Source organism: Choloepus didactylus, chromosome 9, assembly GCF_015220235.1.
Source record: "Choloepus didactylus isolate mChoDid1 chromosome 9, mChoDid1.pri, whole genome shotgun sequence".
NCBI lineage: Eukaryota > Metazoa > Chordata > Mammalia > Pilosa > Megalonychidae > Choloepus > Choloepus didactylus.
This window is the reverse complement of record NC_051315.1, coordinates 14097061-14116833: the sequence shown is the minus strand read 5'-3', so window position 1 is coordinate 14116833 and position 19773 is coordinate 14097061. Positions and strand designations below refer to the sequence as shown.

At 32.9% G+C, this 19773-nt stretch overlaps 1 protein-coding gene across 4 annotated transcripts in view; it reads left to right on the top strand.

Moving 5' to 3' along the window:
- PTPN4 (protein tyrosine phosphatase non-receptor type 4) overlaps nucleotides 1-19523 on the top strand; it is a 277667-nt gene extending 258144 nt beyond the window's left edge. For all 4 annotated transcript variants that reach the window (XM_037848604.1, XM_037848601.1, XM_037848602.1 and 1 more), the window contains exons 23-27: nucleotides 2354-2500; nucleotides 4881-5009; nucleotides 5579-5727; nucleotides 6964-7099; nucleotides 14066-19523. In XM_037848604.1, coding sequence (XP_037704532.1) covers nucleotides 2354-2500; nucleotides 4881-5009; nucleotides 5579-5727; nucleotides 6964-7099; nucleotides 14066-14149 — 645 coding nt within the window. In that variant the 3' untranslated portion in view covers nucleotides 14150-19523. The remainder of the gene's footprint in view (nucleotides 1-2353; nucleotides 2501-4880; nucleotides 5010-5578; nucleotides 5728-6963; nucleotides 7100-14065) is intronic.
- Nucleotides 19524-19773: the final 250 nt, after the last annotated feature.

Genomic DNA, 19773 nt, shown 5'->3' with positions numbered 1-19773 from the left:
CAGATCCCAGAGAGTTTGTCATTCATCTTATTCTTGATATCAGAATATATTTCAGATATATGAAAATATGAAGGTAAAAAGACAAAATCATGAAAGTATTTGAAGGAAATACATAAAAAAAATTTTTAAATCTCAGAAAGGGGAAGCTTTTTCTAAGTTTCAGCATGTTTCTAAGCCATAAAGAAAAGATTGATAAATTTGGCAATATAAAAATATTTAATTTTGATGTAATTAAAAAGTTCCAAGTTGAATTTAAAGAAACACTACAAAGGGCTTATTTCTTCAGTACACAAAGATTGATTACAGAGAGACAAATAAGAAAGATAAAGATAATGATGGGTAAAGGACATACAAAGACAATTCATAGAAAAGAAATGCATATGACATCGTACAAACTTTTTAATGGATATTTTCAAATCTATACAAAAGTAAAGAATAGTGTGAAGAACTCCCTGCTTTAACATATCAGTAAATGCCAATCTTGTTTCATCTAAACACAATCTCTCTGGATATATATATATATATATATATATATATATATATTTAATGGAAACTGATGTTTTTGTTTTCTGTTTAAGAGCCTTGAAGAAAAACAGATTAAAACCACTCAGTGGTCATTACTACCCAGTCAGTGGCCTGAACACACCAGTTATCAGTTGCAGGCTGAGCCCAAATACCGTATCATTTCATTTGTAAATATTTTAGTCTGTACCTTTGATAAGGATTCTAAAAAAAAAAAAAACCTACAATACCATTATAACATTACAAAAATAACAATAACAAATGCACTTAAATGAAAAATACACCTAACTTAACTCACAAAAAAGTACAGATCAAAACTATAAGGAATTACCATTTTTCACATATCAGATTGAAGGATCAAAAAGTCTCCAATCCTTTATCTTAAACCTTGGAATCAAATGTGCTTTGGAATTCAGAATTTTTTGAATTTAGAAACATTATTGCATGCATATATCATATGCTGTAAAAAGTAACATTCCCAGCAAGCTATGGGACAATACTTGGTAATCCTTATAGTCCACAGAAAACTATGATTATTCCTTCTAAGTGGGACAAATAAAGACTAAAAGTAGTGTTATGTCAGTTCAGGGCAGATTTTGCTGTCAAATAAGCCTGGTTCAGGTTAGGTTTACAAAAAAAGAAAAAGAAAAACTGAATTTCAGAGCATTGGGGGTTTCAGAAATGTGGAAGAGGAATTATAGGTGTATAATGAGAGTATGGGAAAACATGCATTCCTAGTACATTACTGGTAGAAATATAAATTGATAGATACAATTTAGCAGTATCTATCAAAATTTTAAATGTACGTATACTTTGACCCAGCATTCTCATTTTTTCCTATTGCCCATACAAATATATTTCTGTATCTGTACAAAGATATTACGTTTATAAAAGTATTCAATGCAGCCCTCTTTGTGGTAGCAAATAAGTTAGCCATAACTTAAATGTCTGTTAAATAAATTAGGATATGTTCCATATAATAAAATTGGTTAAGTAAAATACGGTATGGATTCATATAAACAAATAAGGTTTTACATACTAAACTGATATGATCTCAAAGATAAAGTAAAAAAAAAAAAAAAGATGCAAAACAGCATTGTAGTCTGCTATAACCATTTATGGCTTACAGAAAAACGAAAAGAAAGTATTGTGTGTATGTTTGTGTGTTATGTGTAGACTATTTCTGAAAGGGTATATAAGAAACTAGAAAAAATGATTGCCCTTCTGGGCATGAACTGGAGCTGGGATGGGAGGGAGACTTCTTCCTGTATTCACCCTTTGATGTTCTTTGAATTATCAAATATGTATATCACCTTTTTGTTGTTCTCTTAAAGTGTAGTTGGATGACAACTAATCATCCTCATACAATCATCTTATTACCTCTTTCTGAAAATGATGAATTTAAAATATTCTTCAAATATCCTTTACAGTTATTTCATATATAAAATCCAAACTAAAACAGACAGCAGAATTTTTGTTCCTCACAAATTTTGCCATAAAGCTGTGAACAGATAAATACTTCTTATTTCTGTACTAGGTCTCTGCCTATCTGAAACAGGGTAATGTTGCTAATCATAATAGATCATAGTTTGGACAATACTGAAATTCCTCTCCACTAATGTGAACGACGAATATGTTAAATGACTGGACCTTGCCAAGAATTTCCCTCTATAGATAAAATAAGATATTGTTGATAAAGATTTGTTTTACTGACTGCAATTTATTGAGACTACTTGTATTCAGTTACATTTAGTGCATGGTTTTCACATGCCTGATCATAGTAAACAGTGACAGTTCAAAATTTGTTATATTTACATCCTTTTCTTTGTAGATGGAAATCCCTTCTTCCAGCATTATAAATCAGTACATTGCTTGTCAAGGCCCATTACCACACACTTGTACAGATTTTTGGCAAATGACTTGGGAACAAGGTTCCTCCATGGTTGTAATGTTGACTACACAAGTTGAACGTGGAAGAGTAAGTTATACTTGAATCTTACATATTGCTTGGACTTTTTTCCAACTATGTTTCTTGTATAGTCCAAATAGTTAAGTTGATTTAGCCTCTTTTGTAACTTTCTGTCCTTTGGTATCATGATTGACATCATCGTGATTAAGTGCTTAAAACTATGACTAACACAATATAGATTTAATATTTTAGCCATTATTATTATCATTGTTATTATTAAAATGGGTAAACATATCTAATAAAAGGCTCGTATCTAGAATATATAAAGAACTCTTACAACTCAAAAATAAAATGACCAAAAACGCAATTTAAAAATGGGCAAGGATAGACATTTCTCCAAAGAAGATACACAGATGGCCAATAAGCACATGAAAAGATTCTCAACATCATTAGCCATTAGGGAAATGCAAATTGAAAACACAATGAAATATCACTTCACACCCAATAGGATTACTTAAAAAAAAAAAAAAAAATGTTGACAAGCATGGGGAAAAGTAGAACTCTTGTAAATGCTGCAGCCACTGTAGAAAATAGCTTGGCAGTCCCCAAGAAAATTAAACATAGGACTATCGTATTTCCAAATGATTCTACTCCTAGATATATACCCACAAAAAGTGAAAACAGAGACCTAAACAGATATTTGTACACTCAAGTTTATTGCAGCATTGCACAGTAACCAAAAGACAGAAACAACCCAAGTGTCCATCAATAGATGAAAGGATACACAAACTGCGATATATCCATACAGTGGAATATTATTCAGCCGTATAAAGGAATGACGTTCTGGTACATGCTACAACATGGATGAACCTCAAAGATATCGTGTTGAGTGAAATTAGTCAGTCACAGAAAGACAAAGTATGATTCCACTAACATGAAATACCTAGTTTATACAAATTCCATAAGACAAAAGTAGATTACAGGCTACCAGCAGCTGCAGGAACGGGGTGGGGACGTGACAAAGGGTAATGCAAAGTTATCGCTTAAAGGGTACAGTTTCTTTTTGGGGTGATGAAAAGGTTTTGGTAATGGATGGTAGTGATGGGTAGCACAATGTTGTGAATGTAATTAATACCACTGAATTGTACACATGAGGTGGTTAAAATGGGAAATTTGTGTTGTATATATGTTACCATGATAGTTTTTTTAAAATGGGCAAAGGTTTTGAATAAACAGTTTTATAAAGAAGATATACCAGTGGCCAGTAAGCACATTAAAGATGTTTAATGTCATTAGCCATCAGGGAACTGCTAATCAAAGCCACAATGAAATACCACTTTACACCCTGTAGGATGACTAAAATAAGAAAAACAGATAATAACAAGTGTGGTGATAATACGGAGGAAATGGAACCATCATATACTGCTGATGGGGTTGTAAAACTGGTAGTTCTTCAAAGGGTTAAACACAGAGTTACCGTATGACCCACCCTTTCTACTCCTAGGCATATATCTAAGAGAATTGAAAACATATGTCCACAGGAAAACTTGTACATGAATATTTATAGCGGCATTATTCACAATACCCCAAAAGTGGAAACAATCCTGATGTCCAGTTGTTGGTGAATGAATAGATAAAATATGGTTTATTATACAATTGAATATTATTTACAATAAAAAGGAATCAAGGACTGATACATGCAACAACACGAATGAACCTAGAAAACATGCTAAGTGAAAGAAGCCAGTCTCAAGACCACATACTGTATTATTCCAATTATATGAAATATCCAGAATAGGCAAATCTGTAGAGACAGAAACAAGATAAGTGCCTGCCCAGGACCAGGGTGTATATACTGAGATGAAAGGGATCCAGAGTGGCTACTAATGGGTGTGGGTTTTCTGTTTTGGGTTGTTGAAAATGTTCTACAAGTGATTGTGGTGATGATTGTACAAGTCTGTAAATTTGATGTAATCTATACTAAAAGAACTATTAAATTGTACATTTTAAATGAGTGAATTGTATGGTATGTGAATTATATCTCAGTAAAGCTGTTAAAAACCTTAATTATGAATATAAATGGATTAAGTTTGGCATTTTAGTTGAAGATTTACCTCATTGTTAATTTAAATCTGGGAAAGATCACAGTTAGTGCACATTTCTGCCACCCACATGGTGGTAATTGATTCAGACAAGAATTAATCATGAATGGTAAAATATTATGTGAAAGTTTGTTGTAAACAGTATATTTTCCCATTCTCAAAAAATACAAGATTTACTTATTACAAAGGTAAAAAAGTGACAAAGAAAAAAATTTTAATATTTGGCAAATCTGCAACTTTTTTACAAGTTTGAATGTACTTTAAAAAGTTAAACATTTAAAGAAAAAACTAGTGACTCTAAATTCATATATTTATATATAATTTTTTTTTTAATCTATTGATGTCAGGTTAAGTGTCACCAGTATTGGCCAGAACCCACAGGAAGTTCCTCCTACGGGTGCTACCAAGTCACCTGCCACTCAGAAGAAGGAAACACTGCTTGTATCTTCAGGAAGATGACACTGTTTAACCAAGAGGTAAGAAGACAAGGTATCCATTCATTACAACTGTTGTGTTCAAGATAAAGGCTTTGAAAGTTGAAAACTTTTTTAGTACTGATTACTAGGAAATGCAACAGAAAATTACTGAACTATTTCATTGGGATACTTTGGAATCTGATGAAGTGTATTTCTGATTTCTATAGTATATAAGTAGTCAGTGAAGAGGAATTTGGTAAATAATACTCCTATTACTTTACCTATCCACAACACTTTATTACACCTGGGATGTGTTTAATTATGAAGAATTCTTTCTTCAAGTAATATCAATAAGGTATTTGGGTATGTGTGTGAAAACAGAAAGGACAATTAAAAGCTGTCAGGTTACTTTCATTTTTTAAAAAGAGTAGAGGAGAGCAACTTCTCTAGATTGGTTTATTTCCTTTGGATGAAATTTGGGGCTTTAGTGAATTTATACATTACTTTTGGGGGGGGAAGGGGAAGGAATTGGTTTTGTTTTCCTTCTAAAGTTATAATGGCATGAATATTTCTTTATATTTTAAAAATAATTCCTAAATCTAGATACATTATTTTTCATTCACACTTAGAAAAATGAGAGTCGTCAGCTCACTCAGATCCAGTATATAGCCTGGCCTGACCATGGAGTCCCAGATGACTCAAGTGACTTTCTGGATTTTGTTTGTCATGTACGAAAGAAGAGGGCTGGCAAGGAAGAACCTATTGTTGTTCATTGCAGGTATTCTATTTTCTGTCTTTTATAAATGAATAACTCGATAGGTCATTTTCAAAAAGGACTCTGTATTTTATTTTGTTCTTAAGTATTTTTGTTGATTGTCAGCATGATAGCAAGAGAAATCAAAGCTGAAGGTAGAATGCAAAGGATATGATTGGCAAAAATTTCATCGTAAGAGGTAAAAATAAAACCTTATTGCGCTGATTCTTAGAACTCATTTTTCTCATATTTTAACATCTATGAAATTACAGTGTGTCTTACAATTGAAGTTGTCTTAGACTTGATTAAAAACAATATTATAGGCATTAGGTTGCAGTCTAACATTTAGATTCCCTCCTCCCCAGCAAGGTAGTCCTTCCTGACCTGTGGCACCTCTTAGGACATTCAGTCAGTATTCCCACCTTTCTTGGAATGGCCCTTTGCAGTGACATCACAGTTCCAAGAGCTTCTACCTTCAAAGGTCCAAACACAGTGGTCTGCAGCCTTCACTGCCACTGACCTAGTGTTTAGGAGGCAGATATTATTCCCAAATGCACCCTATCCTGGCCCCCCTTGTTATAAAGTGATTTATGCGGAGGATGCATTGTAGTATCACTCCATCCTTAAACTTTCCAGCACCTTTTTGAAGGAAACATTCAAATCATCAAACCACACTGTGGGCCAAATATTTGAGAGGCAAAATGGCAAGAATGGTGAAACACACTTGACCATTTCATATCCCAAGTCCCCCAGTAGCTATTCCGTCCATGCTCACCTAGAATACTTCAAAAACTTATTCTTGACTGACTCAGTGGTAAATGTATAATTACAATTAAACTTTGTTTAAAAAAGAAACTGATTTGAGAACATAAAGTGTTGTTGTCTTTGGTACATTTGTTAATGATTTGTTCTTTTACTTTTATAATTTTGTATTTTAAAGAGGTTGCTTCAATACATTTCTATACCTTGTTCAGATTTTTGAGACTGAGTAACTTTTAAAATTGTATTGTTAAAACTAACAATGAGGGTAAAATACAAACCATTTAATCACTATTAGGTGAGTCAAGAGTGAATTTATTTCATTATTTTTTCCTGTTTTTAAAATATTCTCTAGTTGAATTGGTACTTTCATAATATAAAACATTAAGTGAAATTCTTCTACGGTATTTTGATTTGATACTTTCATTTTCCACACAAAAACCACAAGAAGTTTAACAGAAAAGTATCAGTAAGACCTTGCCCAATGTTTTTCTTTTTTAGTGCTGGGATTGGGAGAACAGGTGTTCTTATTACTATGGAAACAGCAATGTGTCTCATTGAATGCAATCAGCCAGTTTATCCACTAGACATTGTAAGAACAATGAGAGATCAACGAGCCATGATGATCCAAACCCCTGTAAGTACTGTACTTTATATACAAGTTTGTATTCTCAATATATGATTTTATCAATATGTATTCTAAACCATATTTCTGTCTTTTTAATTCCCTGCCGGGAGCTAATGACCCCTAGCACAGAGTCAACAAACTCCTGCCCTCCAGCCGTATCTGACCTACTACCTGATTTTGTCTAAAGTTTTTCTCTTTTTTTGAGGGATATTATCTACGGCACTTTCATACTACAATAGCAGAGTTGAATAGTCGCAACAATCACCATATGGCCTGCAAAACTTAAAATATTTACTATCTGACCCTTTGCAGAAATTTTTCTGTAAAATTTTTGAATGCCAACAGCAGCCCTATGTGTTAATTTTTGAATGCCTAAACAGGCTTAGATGAATTTGTCCTGTGTTACTTAGATAAGTAGGATGCTAAGAATGATAGTATCACCAAACTGAAGAATCTCCATAGGGCTGCTGTCAGTGAAACAGTTGTGATGAAATTAATCTCTCTTTTTAAAAAAAGAACTTAAGTTACAACAACAACAAAATAATCATAGAAATTAAGCTACTGATTTATTATATTCTCCACTGACTGAATTTTGCTTCCTCAAAAGAGGAATCATGGAATTTTAATCTTAGATTGTTTTAAACTAATTAAGCCATTATGAAAAGTTAGCATTGTCAGTGATAATAGGGTTACTGTGGTATATTAACCTATGTGATTTTGGTCATTTTTTTTAAGTGCCTGTCATTTTTTTAACTTGTAGTTGTAGAAAACTTCAAACATTCACAAAAATACCCAATATAATATAATGAACACTATGTTGGGTAAACAGACACAACAACATTTGCCATCTTGTTTCAGCTATACTGTCAAGCACTTTTCCCATATTTGAAGCAAATCTAGACAGTATATCATTTTATCAATAAATATTTTTGTATGTTTCTGGATTGTTTTACTTGTGAAACAAAACCGCAATACAATTATCACACCTAAGTGTAACAAACAATAGTTCCTTAATAGTATCAAGTATCTGGTACTCAAATTTCCATTTGTCTCATGAAAGTTATAATTTTTAAAATTTTAGAACAGCTTTATCAAGATATAATTCACATACCATAAAATTCACTCTTTTGAAGTATACAATTTAGTGGTTTTTAGTATATTCATGGAATTTTGCAACTATCAGCAGTATCTGATTTTAGAACATTTTCATCACCACAAAAAGAAATCCCATACCCATTAGCAGTCACTCCTATTTCCTCCCAAACTCTCGCCACCATCCCCAATCAAGGAAACACTGATCTTTCCGCCTCTATAGATTTGCCTATTCTGTATATTTCATATAAGTGGAATCATACAATATGTGGTCTTTTGAGACTGGCTGTTTTCTAGGTCAACCATACTGTAGCATGTATCAATCCTTGATTCCTTTTTATTGCAAATAATAGTCAATTTTATGACTATATCACATTTTATCTATCCATTCCTCAATTGTTGGACATCAGGGTTGTTTCTGCTTTTTGGGAAATTGTGAGTAATGCTGCCGCAGATATTTATGTACAGGTTTTTCTATGGACAAATGTTTTCATTTCTCTTGAATATATATCTAGGAGTGGAAATGGTGGGTCATAAGCTCTATGTTTAACCTTTTGAGGAATTGCCAGACCATTTTTCAAAGTGGATGCACCATTTTACAACCCCACCAGCAGTGTATGAGGGTTCCATTTTCTCCACATCATCACTAACACTTGTTCGTATGTGTCTTATTTTAGTCATCCTCCTGGGTGTGAAGTAGTATTTCATTGTGGTTTTGATTTGTATTTCCTGATGACTAATGATGTTGAGCACCTATTCATGGGCTTATTGGCTATTTGTTTGTATATCTTCTTTACAGAGCTGTCTATTGAAATTCTTTGCCTGTTTTTTAATTGGATTATTTGTCATTTTATTGTTCAGTTGTGTTTTTTTTATTTTCTAGACACAAGTCCCTTATCAGATAAATGATTTGCAAATATTTTCTCCCATTCTTCACATTGTATTTTCAGCTCTTAATGGTGTCATTTGAAACACAAAAGTTTTTCATTTTGATGAAATCCAGCTTATCTGTTTTTTAATCGTTTATGTTTTTGGTGTCATATCTAAGAAACCATTGCCTAACCCAGTGTCACAAGGATTTATGCATGTTTTCTTCCAAGTGTTTTATAGTTTAATCTCCTACACATTTAGATCTGCGATCCATTTGGAATTAATTTTTATATATGGTGTCAAATAAAGGTCTAACTTCATTCTTTTGTATATAGATATCCAGTTGTCCAAGCATCAATTATTAAGACTATTGTTACCCCCTAGAGTGGAGTTGGCACTCTTATCTAAAATCAGTTGACCACAAATGTAAGGGTTTATTTGTGGACTCTCAGTTCTAGGGTAGACATTTATGTGTATGTCTACCCTAATGCAGTGCCACACTGTCCGGATTACTGTATCTTTGTAGTAAAATTTGAAATTGGGAAGTATGAGTGCTCCAACTTTGTTCTTCTTTTTCAAGGTTGTTTTGGATAGTCTTTGTCCCTTGGATTTCCATATGAATTTTAGAATCAGCTTGCCTGTTTCTACCTCAAAAGCAGCTGGATTTTTAATAGGGATTACATTGGATCTGTATATCAATTTGGGAAATACTGCCGTCTTCCCAGCCATGAACACAGGCTGTCTTTGAACTTATTGAGGTCTTTAATTTCTTTCAACAATGTTTTGTAGTTTTCAGTGTGCAAGTTTTGTACTTATTGGTTGGTTAAAATTATTCCTGAATGTTTTAGTCTTTTTGGTTCTATTGTAAATGAAATTGTTTTCTTAATTTCATTTTTTCATTGTTCATTGCTACTGTTCAGAAATACAGTTGATTTTTGTGTATTGTTCTTTTATCTTGCAGCCTTGCTGAAATCCTTTATTAGCTCTAATTGTTTTTGTGTGTGTATGGGTTTATTAGGATTTTCTACATACAAGATCATGTCATCTGAAAAGAGTTTTACTTCTTCCTTTCCAATGTGAATGCCTTTTTTATCTTTCTCTTTTTCCTTTTCTTTCTCTTTTTTTTTTTTTTTTTTTTTTCCTTTTTCTTTTCTTTTTCTTGCTGAAATGCCTTGGTTAAAAACTCCAACACAATGTTAAGTAGAAGTGGCAACAGCAGACATGCTTTTTTTGTTCCTCATTGGAAAGCTTTCAGACTTTCACCATTAAGAATCATGTTAGCTATGGGTTTTTCATAAATGCCCTTTATCAGTTTGAGGAAGTTCCCTTCATTACTGGTTTGTTAAGTGTTTTCATTATGAAAGGATGTGGGACTTTGTCAAATGCTTTTTCTGCATTTAAGATGGTAGTGTGTTCCAGTTTGCTAATGCTGCCCATTATGCAAAATACCAGGAATGGATTGGCTTTTATTAAGGGGGTTTATTTGGTTACAAAGTTACAGTCTTAAGGCCATAAAAGTGTCCAAGGTAAGCCATCTGTGATAGGGTACCTTCACTGAAGGATGGCCATTGGCGTCCAGAAAACTTCTGTTAGCTGGGAAGGCACATGGCTGACATCCACTTGCTCCCAGGTTGGGTTTTTTTTTTTTTTTTTTTTTTTTTATTAAATTCAGTTTTATTGAAATACATTCACACACCATACAATCATCCATGGTATACAATCCAGTGTCCACAATATGATAACATAGTTATGTGTTCATCACCACAATCCATCTCTGAACATTTTCCTTACATCAGAAAGAACCAGAACAAGAATAAAAAATAAAAGTGAAAAAAGAGCACCCAAATCATCCCCCCATCCCACCCCATTTGTCCTTTAGTTTTTATCCCCATTTTTCTACTCATCCATACATTAGATAAGGGGGTGTGATCCACAAGGTCTTCACACTGTCACCCCTTGTAATCTACATTATTATTATATAATTGTCTTCAGGAGTCCAGACTGCTGGGTTGGAGTTTGGTAGTTGCAGGTATTTACTTCTAGCTATTCCAATACATTAAAACCTAAGAGGTGTTATCTATATAATGCATAAGAATGTCCACCAGAGTGACCTCTCAACTCCATTTGAAATCTCTCAGCCACTGAAACTATTTCGTCTCATTTTGCATCCCCCTTTTGGTCAAGAAGATACTCTCAGTCCCACAATGCTGGGTCCACATTCATCCCTGGGAGTGATATTCTGCATTGCCAGGGAGATTTACACCCCTGGGAGTCGGGTCCCACATAGGGGGGACCAGGTTGGGTTTTAAAATGGCATTCTCCAAAATGTTGCTCTTGGGGCATTTTGTCCTCTCTTAGCTGCAGCTCCTCTTCGAAATGTCACTCTCAGTTTCTCTCCAAAATGTCACTCACAGCTGCTCTGTGTCTCTGGGCCTGTGTGGCTCTTTTTAAAGTACTCCAGTGATCCAATGAAGACCTACCCTGAATGGGTAGGGCAACATCTCCACAGAAATAATCCAATGAACGGTCTTGCCCACAGGTGATTGAGTCACATCTCCATGGAAACACTGAACCAATATGCTCCAACATAATCAACACTCATACATCTGCCCCCACAAGATTGCATAAGATAATGGCATTTGGGGGGACATAATTCATCAAACTGGCACCATGTGTTTTTTGTGTTTTATTCTATTAATGTGTTTTATTGCATTAGTTGATTTTGGGATGCTAAACTACTCTGGAGTTCCTGGAATAAATTTCACTTGGGCTTACTGAATATTCCTTTTTATATGTTACCGGATTTGGTTTGGTAGTATTTTCTTTAGGATTTTTACATCTGTAATCATATATAATGTTTTTTTATTTTTTGTTTTATGGGTTATGTAAAGTTGGGATTCAAATAAGGTCCCTTAAATCTCTTTTAATCTATAGTTTCCTCCTCCATCTCTTTTTTTTTTCTTGTGATTTATTTGATGAATAAACCAGGTATTTGTACCATATAATTTCCTGCAGTCTAGATTTTTCTGATTGTATCCCCAAGATGGTGTTCTCTGTATTTCCTAACAAAATGGTAATTGGTTCTGTAAACTGGATCCAACTTAGGTGGTCTTATATTCATCCTTTGAGAGGCACATAATGTCTAGTTGTCATTCCTGTTGTAAGGTTAACAACCGTGGGTGATCAATGCCTGCATCCATTAATTCACTGGGATTGCAAAATGATGCCATTATAATTCTATCATTCCATATCCATTTATTAACTAGAATAATTCTTTAAAGGGAAACTTCTCATCTGTTCTTTGGTTACAGTGGTATAGACAGTTTAGGAAAGGCAAGATAAACAATTGCTTCTTTCCCTTTATTTACCAGTATTCATTATAATGAGTTGGTTTACTAGCCTCCTCCATTGATGATCAGTTATTTTTGTTTTGACATTTTGAAATCATGTATATAAATAGATTTTATATCTTTCAATCCATTGTAGTTATTTTTATTATTTGCTTAAATGGTCCCATTTTTAGCCAGGGGGAGCCTATTTCAAATGGCTTCCGAGTCCTTTTGTCAAGACCCTAGTAATTTTTGATCGTTTCATTGCTGTCAAATAAAATGTTCTAGGTCCAACTTGTACATTTCCTGTCCCAGACTTGGAGCCGGTCTTTTTCCCAAAAAGTCTTGATTCTTTTTATTGGGAAGTGATTTTAGGGACCACAGTCTGAACACTAGGAGTTTTTTGTTGCCACTGGGTTAGTAATTGACTCTATCTAGAAGTCTTCAGATAGACTCAGTTGCCAGAGGTAGGAAAATAAATTTATCATAAGTTCATACTGTTGCTTCTGATTCAGGAATTTTAACTTAACCTTTTCTATCTTAACATCTTTATCTTCTTTCTTCTTTACCAAGAATACTGGTTCTCTGCAGTACCACCAATGAAAGACTTAGAATGTCACAAGTACTCATTTGTTTTATTCCATGTTATACAAGAGTCTCAAAATAGCACACCAGTACTGCCAACCAACAAAGTGGTTACCAAAAAGTGTTTACAATTTTTTTTCCTATTGTTCTTTTTGTCCTTAGATGTATCCTACAAGAGCTATATAGTCAAATTACTGTTTTAAAGTCACTTAAAGTAGCTCCTCAATGTGTAGTTATGCCATCAACTAGATGTACACTTAAGTTGATTTGTTTCATGTTATTTGCAATTTTTAGGAATTTTTAAAATTAGTTTTTATGTGCTATATTTACATGGCTCCAAAGTCAACTCTATAAAAGTAGGAAGATATATTCAAAGTCTCATCTCTAGCTGTTCCTGCGTCCAATTTCCTCCTTCCCTTTTCAGGAAGCCATTTTTTAATGGTTTATTTTTCCCTTTTTTTTTTTTTTTAAACATAGACAGAAATACATATATATTTGTATTTCCCTCCATTCTTATGTAAAGATAACATACTTTTCTCTACTGTGCTTTTTTTTACTTAACAAAATGTCCTGGAATCAGTTTATAGTGTAGCCTATAGACTCTTATGTTTTGTTTTGTTTTGTTTTGTTTTGTAGCCACTACATAGGATTCCATTGCAGGGGATATACCATAGATTAATTACTTAACCAGTCCCTTATGATGGTAATTTGGGTTGTTTCCAGGTTTTGTTATTACAAATAATCCTGCAGTGAATAACTGCATTCATGGAAACATCTGTCCAACTTTTTTTTCTAGTTTATCTTTTGGATAGATTCCTAGCAACAGGATGGCTGAGTTAAAGAGTAAAGTAATGTAACTTTATTAGCTGTTGCCGAATTCCCCTCTATAAGAGTCCTAGTAATTTACATCCCTATCAGCAGTGTCTGGGAGGATTTGCCAACAAAATATGTTGTCAGACTTGTAAATTTTGCCATCTCTTTGGTGAAAAATGCAATCACTCTGTGGTTTTAATTTGCATTTCTTTTATGAGCAAGCTGAATGCCATGTTTGACTTTTTGGTTTCCTGATCAATCCTGTTATCTCTGTTTTCATTTTCAGAGTCAATACAGATTTGTATGTGAAGCTATTTTGAAAGTTTATGAAGAAGGATTTGTTAAACCCCTAATGACATCAAATAAATAAGAAAACAAAAGGATGGGGATATGTGTTGGAAAGCCGCTTTCCATTATATTCACTGTGCCATAATACTTCTTGCAGGAAATGGCATCTCAAGAAAAAATGAAGAACTAACAAAAACTTTGACAACTTCAGCACTGTTGCACTTTATGTTTAAAAAAAAAAAAAGTCATCTCTCAAACTATTTAACTCATGTGTTTGAAGACTATTTCATGCTTTGCTGCGAACAAATAGTGAATAACTGAGTATGTTCAGGGTAATTTATGAAATTTTGTGGTGGTGCCATGCAGTCCCCTTCTGATAGAATTGCCACAAAGAAGGCTCAGAATTTTCATCATCTCTTGTATCTTGAAAGCAGAAAGAAGTGAAAATCAGGAGTCAGCCATGGTCTTTTCCAAGTTTCATGAACTTACATATACTGATTTCCAGCTTTTATTTTTAAAATTTTAGCAATACCATTCTCAATATTAGCCAATACACTGCCTATGGATGCAGCACATCTTTCCCTGTACTTCCCCCATAGAGACCTGCTATTCATAAGAAGAAAGGTGGAATTTGCTTTTCCCGGGAAATGCTGCACATTGTCCATTTACCAGCATCTTATAGAAAATATAACTATGAATCTACAAATTTTCTTGGATTTAATAATGTAACTTATATTTATCGTAAGGTTGGCTTATTCCAAATCATGTGATTTCACATACTTGATGTAAATGAATGCATGTATTATGTCTTAACCCCTTAAGTGCCTTGAGACATCCTTGTATGTCTAATGGAAAGGCACTCATTTGACCCCATTAAGAGGTATCTATGTAAATTGTACAGTCTTAAATTTTTATGCATTTTGAATAAGTTCGCATTTTAAAAAAAAACAGCTTCTTATATTGAGTTATGCAGTCAAGTGAGGGTAAGGAAAGTCTGTTCCTTTCTTATTCAATACTTGTATTTTGCCATAAGCAAAGATAATTTGCATTCTACTGAGTCATTACTCTGCTGCTATGAAAATGTTCAAAATCTGCACATTCCTTTACTAGGGGACAGGGATTACAATTTAGCAATTCAACATAAAAAAGATGGCTTATTCTTCAAATGTCATATTTAAATTATCCCTACTTTTAGGCATCTGATATGTACACAGAAGGCAAACATATTAAATACTCTAAGCTAACATTTTAGTAATTAATTATGATTTATTTTATCATTAAATTTTTGCTTTTCAGAGTTCGTTACAGTTCATATGAAGCTTTGTTCACACTGGTCTGTGGGTTGGGATATTTCAAATGAGGAAAAAAACATTATTGACTTATTTATAAATATCCTTCAATAACTGCGGCGAGGCTTTTCTTGTCATTTTTGTGTACAGTTAAATTGTTCTGGATTATATATACTTATGTAAGTTAAAAGCTTGCTAATAAGGAGAATTCTGATTGTCCATCCTGATAGAGGATTTGATTTCCCTGTAAGGATGTGTATATTTTCCTCTTCAAATCTTTTTGCTTTTAAATCTACGGAGAGAACTTTAAAATTGCACAGATTAATAGAAGTGGAAAGTTGCCCACCTATTCAAATGCTATTTTGCTGTGGTTAAAATAGAGTCATTTATCAGTGGTTTATGAATATTTCTCTATTCTAAATACTTGATAAAATATAGTCAAGTGGTAGGTATTTTGGAATGCCATTTACTATGAGGGAAAAAGGAGATTTTTTAAAGTTCAGTATACTCTAAATGATATTTTCAAATATTTGAAATCCATAATAAAATTTAGAAAGTTAAGGTTGTAAGCATTTAATAGCCAAGATATCAAGTAAATTAATCATGTTAAAATATTTTAGGATTTTTTTAAAGAAAGAAGTAAGCATACCCTTTATGTCAAAGAGAAATTCTCTTATCTGTTTCCGGGTTTCATAGTTAAGACAGTATATGAGATAGTAAATAACTATAATCTTATTTGAACATTCCATTCTCTACCAACAGATAAATGTAAATTAGACTGCTAAATGACATTATAAGTTCAACAGTGAAAAAGTAAAATCTCGTCGGGGGCCTACGCATTAAATGACTGTTTTGGCAGTTGTTTTTCACCTGAATTAAAGATTAAAATCTGACTGTTATAACTATGTGGACAGAAAATGGTAACCATAGATAAAGAGAGACTTTTATATAGATATAAACAGACAAGTGTCATGGTTAGTGTGTTCTTTAATTCATGGTTTTGTTTACACTGTTGAGGTTAACTCTAAACTTTGTTGGCAATGAACACCACTGCTTTTTTAATCATTAACTTAAATGACAATGTATTAGAAGTTTTAAATTACATTTAAATTTCTCACATATGAATTTTTCATCTGAGAACCATCCTCTATCAGTATTTTTATACACACAGAAGATCCTTCTTAAAGTAGATTTATTAGAATCTTATTTAAATTTAAGATAAATTATCCTTCAAAACTTCTTGAAATGAATATGCTAATTAGGCTTCCCTGTTCAGCCAACAGATAAGACTTTATCCATTATACCTGAAAATTTTTTACCCTGTTTATTAATCTAAATCAGCTTCTAGGAATAATCCTAGCGTTCAGATGAGTAGTTATAGGCCCCATCTCTATTAATGTAATATTGTGTGCTAAAATGCCAAATTTTTTATATCTAAGCTACTCACCCCCTCCACCAGCCACCACACATCATCCCCTAACATACACACACACACACACACACACGAAAGCATTAAGACTTTTATTCTGGCAAAGGGAAATAGATATTGATAAATCAAGGAACTTCTATAAATGCTAAGAAGTGTTGGTGAAAACCTTCCCCTCTCTGATTTAGGATAGTTTTTCCATGTTCATTTCAAGTGTTTTATTTAGCATCTGATTGATGTGAGCACCATGTATATAGGATGAAGAGTATTTTGGAATAGATTTTATATTCACAAGAAGAGAAATTACTATTTGTTAAACCAATGCATCCATTCAAAATGGAGGCAGGGTAAACAGCCTAAGAAATAATTTCCTTTGTGTGGCCTGCTAATGTAAGTAGAAAGGGAAAAAATTATTGTTTTGATGAAGAGTTAAGAGAAAATTTATTATGTGAAAACTGACTTCCAATGTATAAATATATATTAAACCATTAGGATAGTTGTTGAAGGTTTCAACTACTAAAATACACACAGAGAGATACTTTTGTGCTTTTATTTATATGGGTATTTCACAATGGGTACTGCTCACAAACAGGGAAAAGGTTATTTTAACTATACAGTTGTTTATAATCTGTTGACAGACGTTATCATGTCTAATCAGTTATTTGAGCAAAGGTCTCCTATCTCCACTAGAAGTAATACAACTTGAGAGCTAAAAGGACTTGAGAAATTGTATCCAAGCCTCCCCTCCTGCCGTTTTATAGGCAAGGAAACAGAGGTTCAACAAAGGCAAGTGGTTTAACAGTCTGGTCTCCTACCATCTGATTTTTCCAGTTCTCAATCTGGTATTCTCTATATTGTACTGGGGCTTCAATAAATTATAACCTTTGTGAATATCATAAATTCTTGTGAATTTTCCTCTGTTTCAGCTCAGAGACATACCCTCAGGCAGAGTTTTCACTTAATAAGTATGGTGATATTAGAAGATGTCACTGAAGTCAAAAAATAAGTAGTCTTCAAATCACTTTTGCTAGTCCTGCTTCCCTAATAGAACATGAGCTTTTATAAAGTATTTAGGCTAATATACATGCAGTATGAAAACATTCTGGACTGCAAATTATAGAACTAATTCTTAAAAGCACTTAAAACAGAACTAAGCTGTAGAATATATGTACACTTATCAAATAATTTATGTTCATAATGTGAACATGTAATATAATTAAAGCATTACTTGTTTTATAACCTTAGGGGAAGGAAGAAAGAAACAAGAATTTATAACTGTGCTATTTAATATCTGTATTTTGAATATTTAAATATTTGATGATAAGGTTGCCAAAGTAGTTTTGAATTCATAAGAATTATTTATACCACAGTAATGCGGGATATGTTTACAGGCTTTTATTGTAGTAGTAGTTGTTTTGTAGTTCAGGTGAATTTTCATTTAAGTCACTTAAAGTAAATTTATTATGGTAATTATTTGTTATAATGAACATCTCTTGGTAATACGGCAAGACATAGATAAATTATGCCACAGCATGCTTTTTATGTAAGCTGCCACATTAACAAAATACCAGACTTTATATTAATGTTACTTCCCACATTTGCTTTAGCTATGCAACCACAATTTCTGAAACCATTTTTTGTACTTTCCTCCAAGTAAAATAGCTATGGTATGAAAATCTACTAAATTAATTTAACAAATCCCAATTACTGATCTATTGGCAAAGAGTTTTTGGTGTCTCAGTGTGATCACAATACAAGTTGTAGCAACTATTTTATAAAATACTTAGATGATTATGTAGATAACAAAGGAATTTACGTAGTCCTAAAACATTTTAGAGACTAATTGCTAATAATTTCATCAATTTCATAAAGAGCCCATGAAATTAATCCCTATATTGTGTGTTTTGGGTTCTACTTATTTTACACTATCTGCAACGATTAACAGAATTTTGTATTCTATAGAATACAATATATAGAATACAATTAGTAGCAATTACTATATTAAGCCTTTCAGTGTTAAAACAGCTCATATTTCAGCCAGACATTTTATTAGCTACTTTAGTTTTATGATCTTGATAAAGCTGTTGTGGATAGACAGAAAATAGTTATTTCTACTTCCACATCTGAATTTGGTGTTTATTTTTGTTTTTCTACTGCAATATACTGTTGATTTCTAATGTTTTGCCATCACTGTTATTTTTATTTTAGTAACCAAGCTAAATGGACAACACTTCATTAGCATTGAACTACATCTAGTTCCAGGCGTAAATAAATAAAGCAGTTTTAAAAAAAGAAAGATAAAAAGTGACATGTATTAGCTGTATCCCAAGTTAAAGGCTACAAATTTAGGGGAAAGTTTAAAAGTTTAACTTCCTGAAAACTTTTTAAATTTCCAATACAAGAATGAAAATGCTTGAAAGCCTTGTCACCCTCATAAAAGTTTCAGTTAAACACTGTAGAATTTTCCTATCTATTGTGGTGTAAATGGTATAGAAAATATTTTTCCATGGACAAAAGGTAGAAACTTATCTTTTACTCCATTGTTTAAAAAGGAAATATTTGTATGTCTTTTATGCTGTAAAGAAAAAGAATGTATCTTTCAAATGTTACTAGAATTATGACTTAATTCTAAGGATACTCTTTGCTTAAAAAAAAAAAAGTCAGCAAGGGAGAGTAAAGGAAGAAGGGAAGAGTGTATTACACTCCATTACACAAAATGCAGTTTTAGAAGGAAAAAGAATGTACTTTTCAATGTAAGTAAGAGCAATCATTAGTGAAGCATATCTCAAAATATAATGTACATTCTTTCTTGTTTTGCTTTGTTTTAGCTCTAGGACAGAAAATTTCAAGAGAATTTGTGTATACTCTTTTTGAAGTGTAGAATAATTGAATTCTAGACTTCCCTGAAAGGTGGAAGGGTGTTTGTGTGTGAGGGTAAATGGGCTGCAGCATGTGTTTACCGTGGAGGAACGTTCCCAGGCTTCATCACTG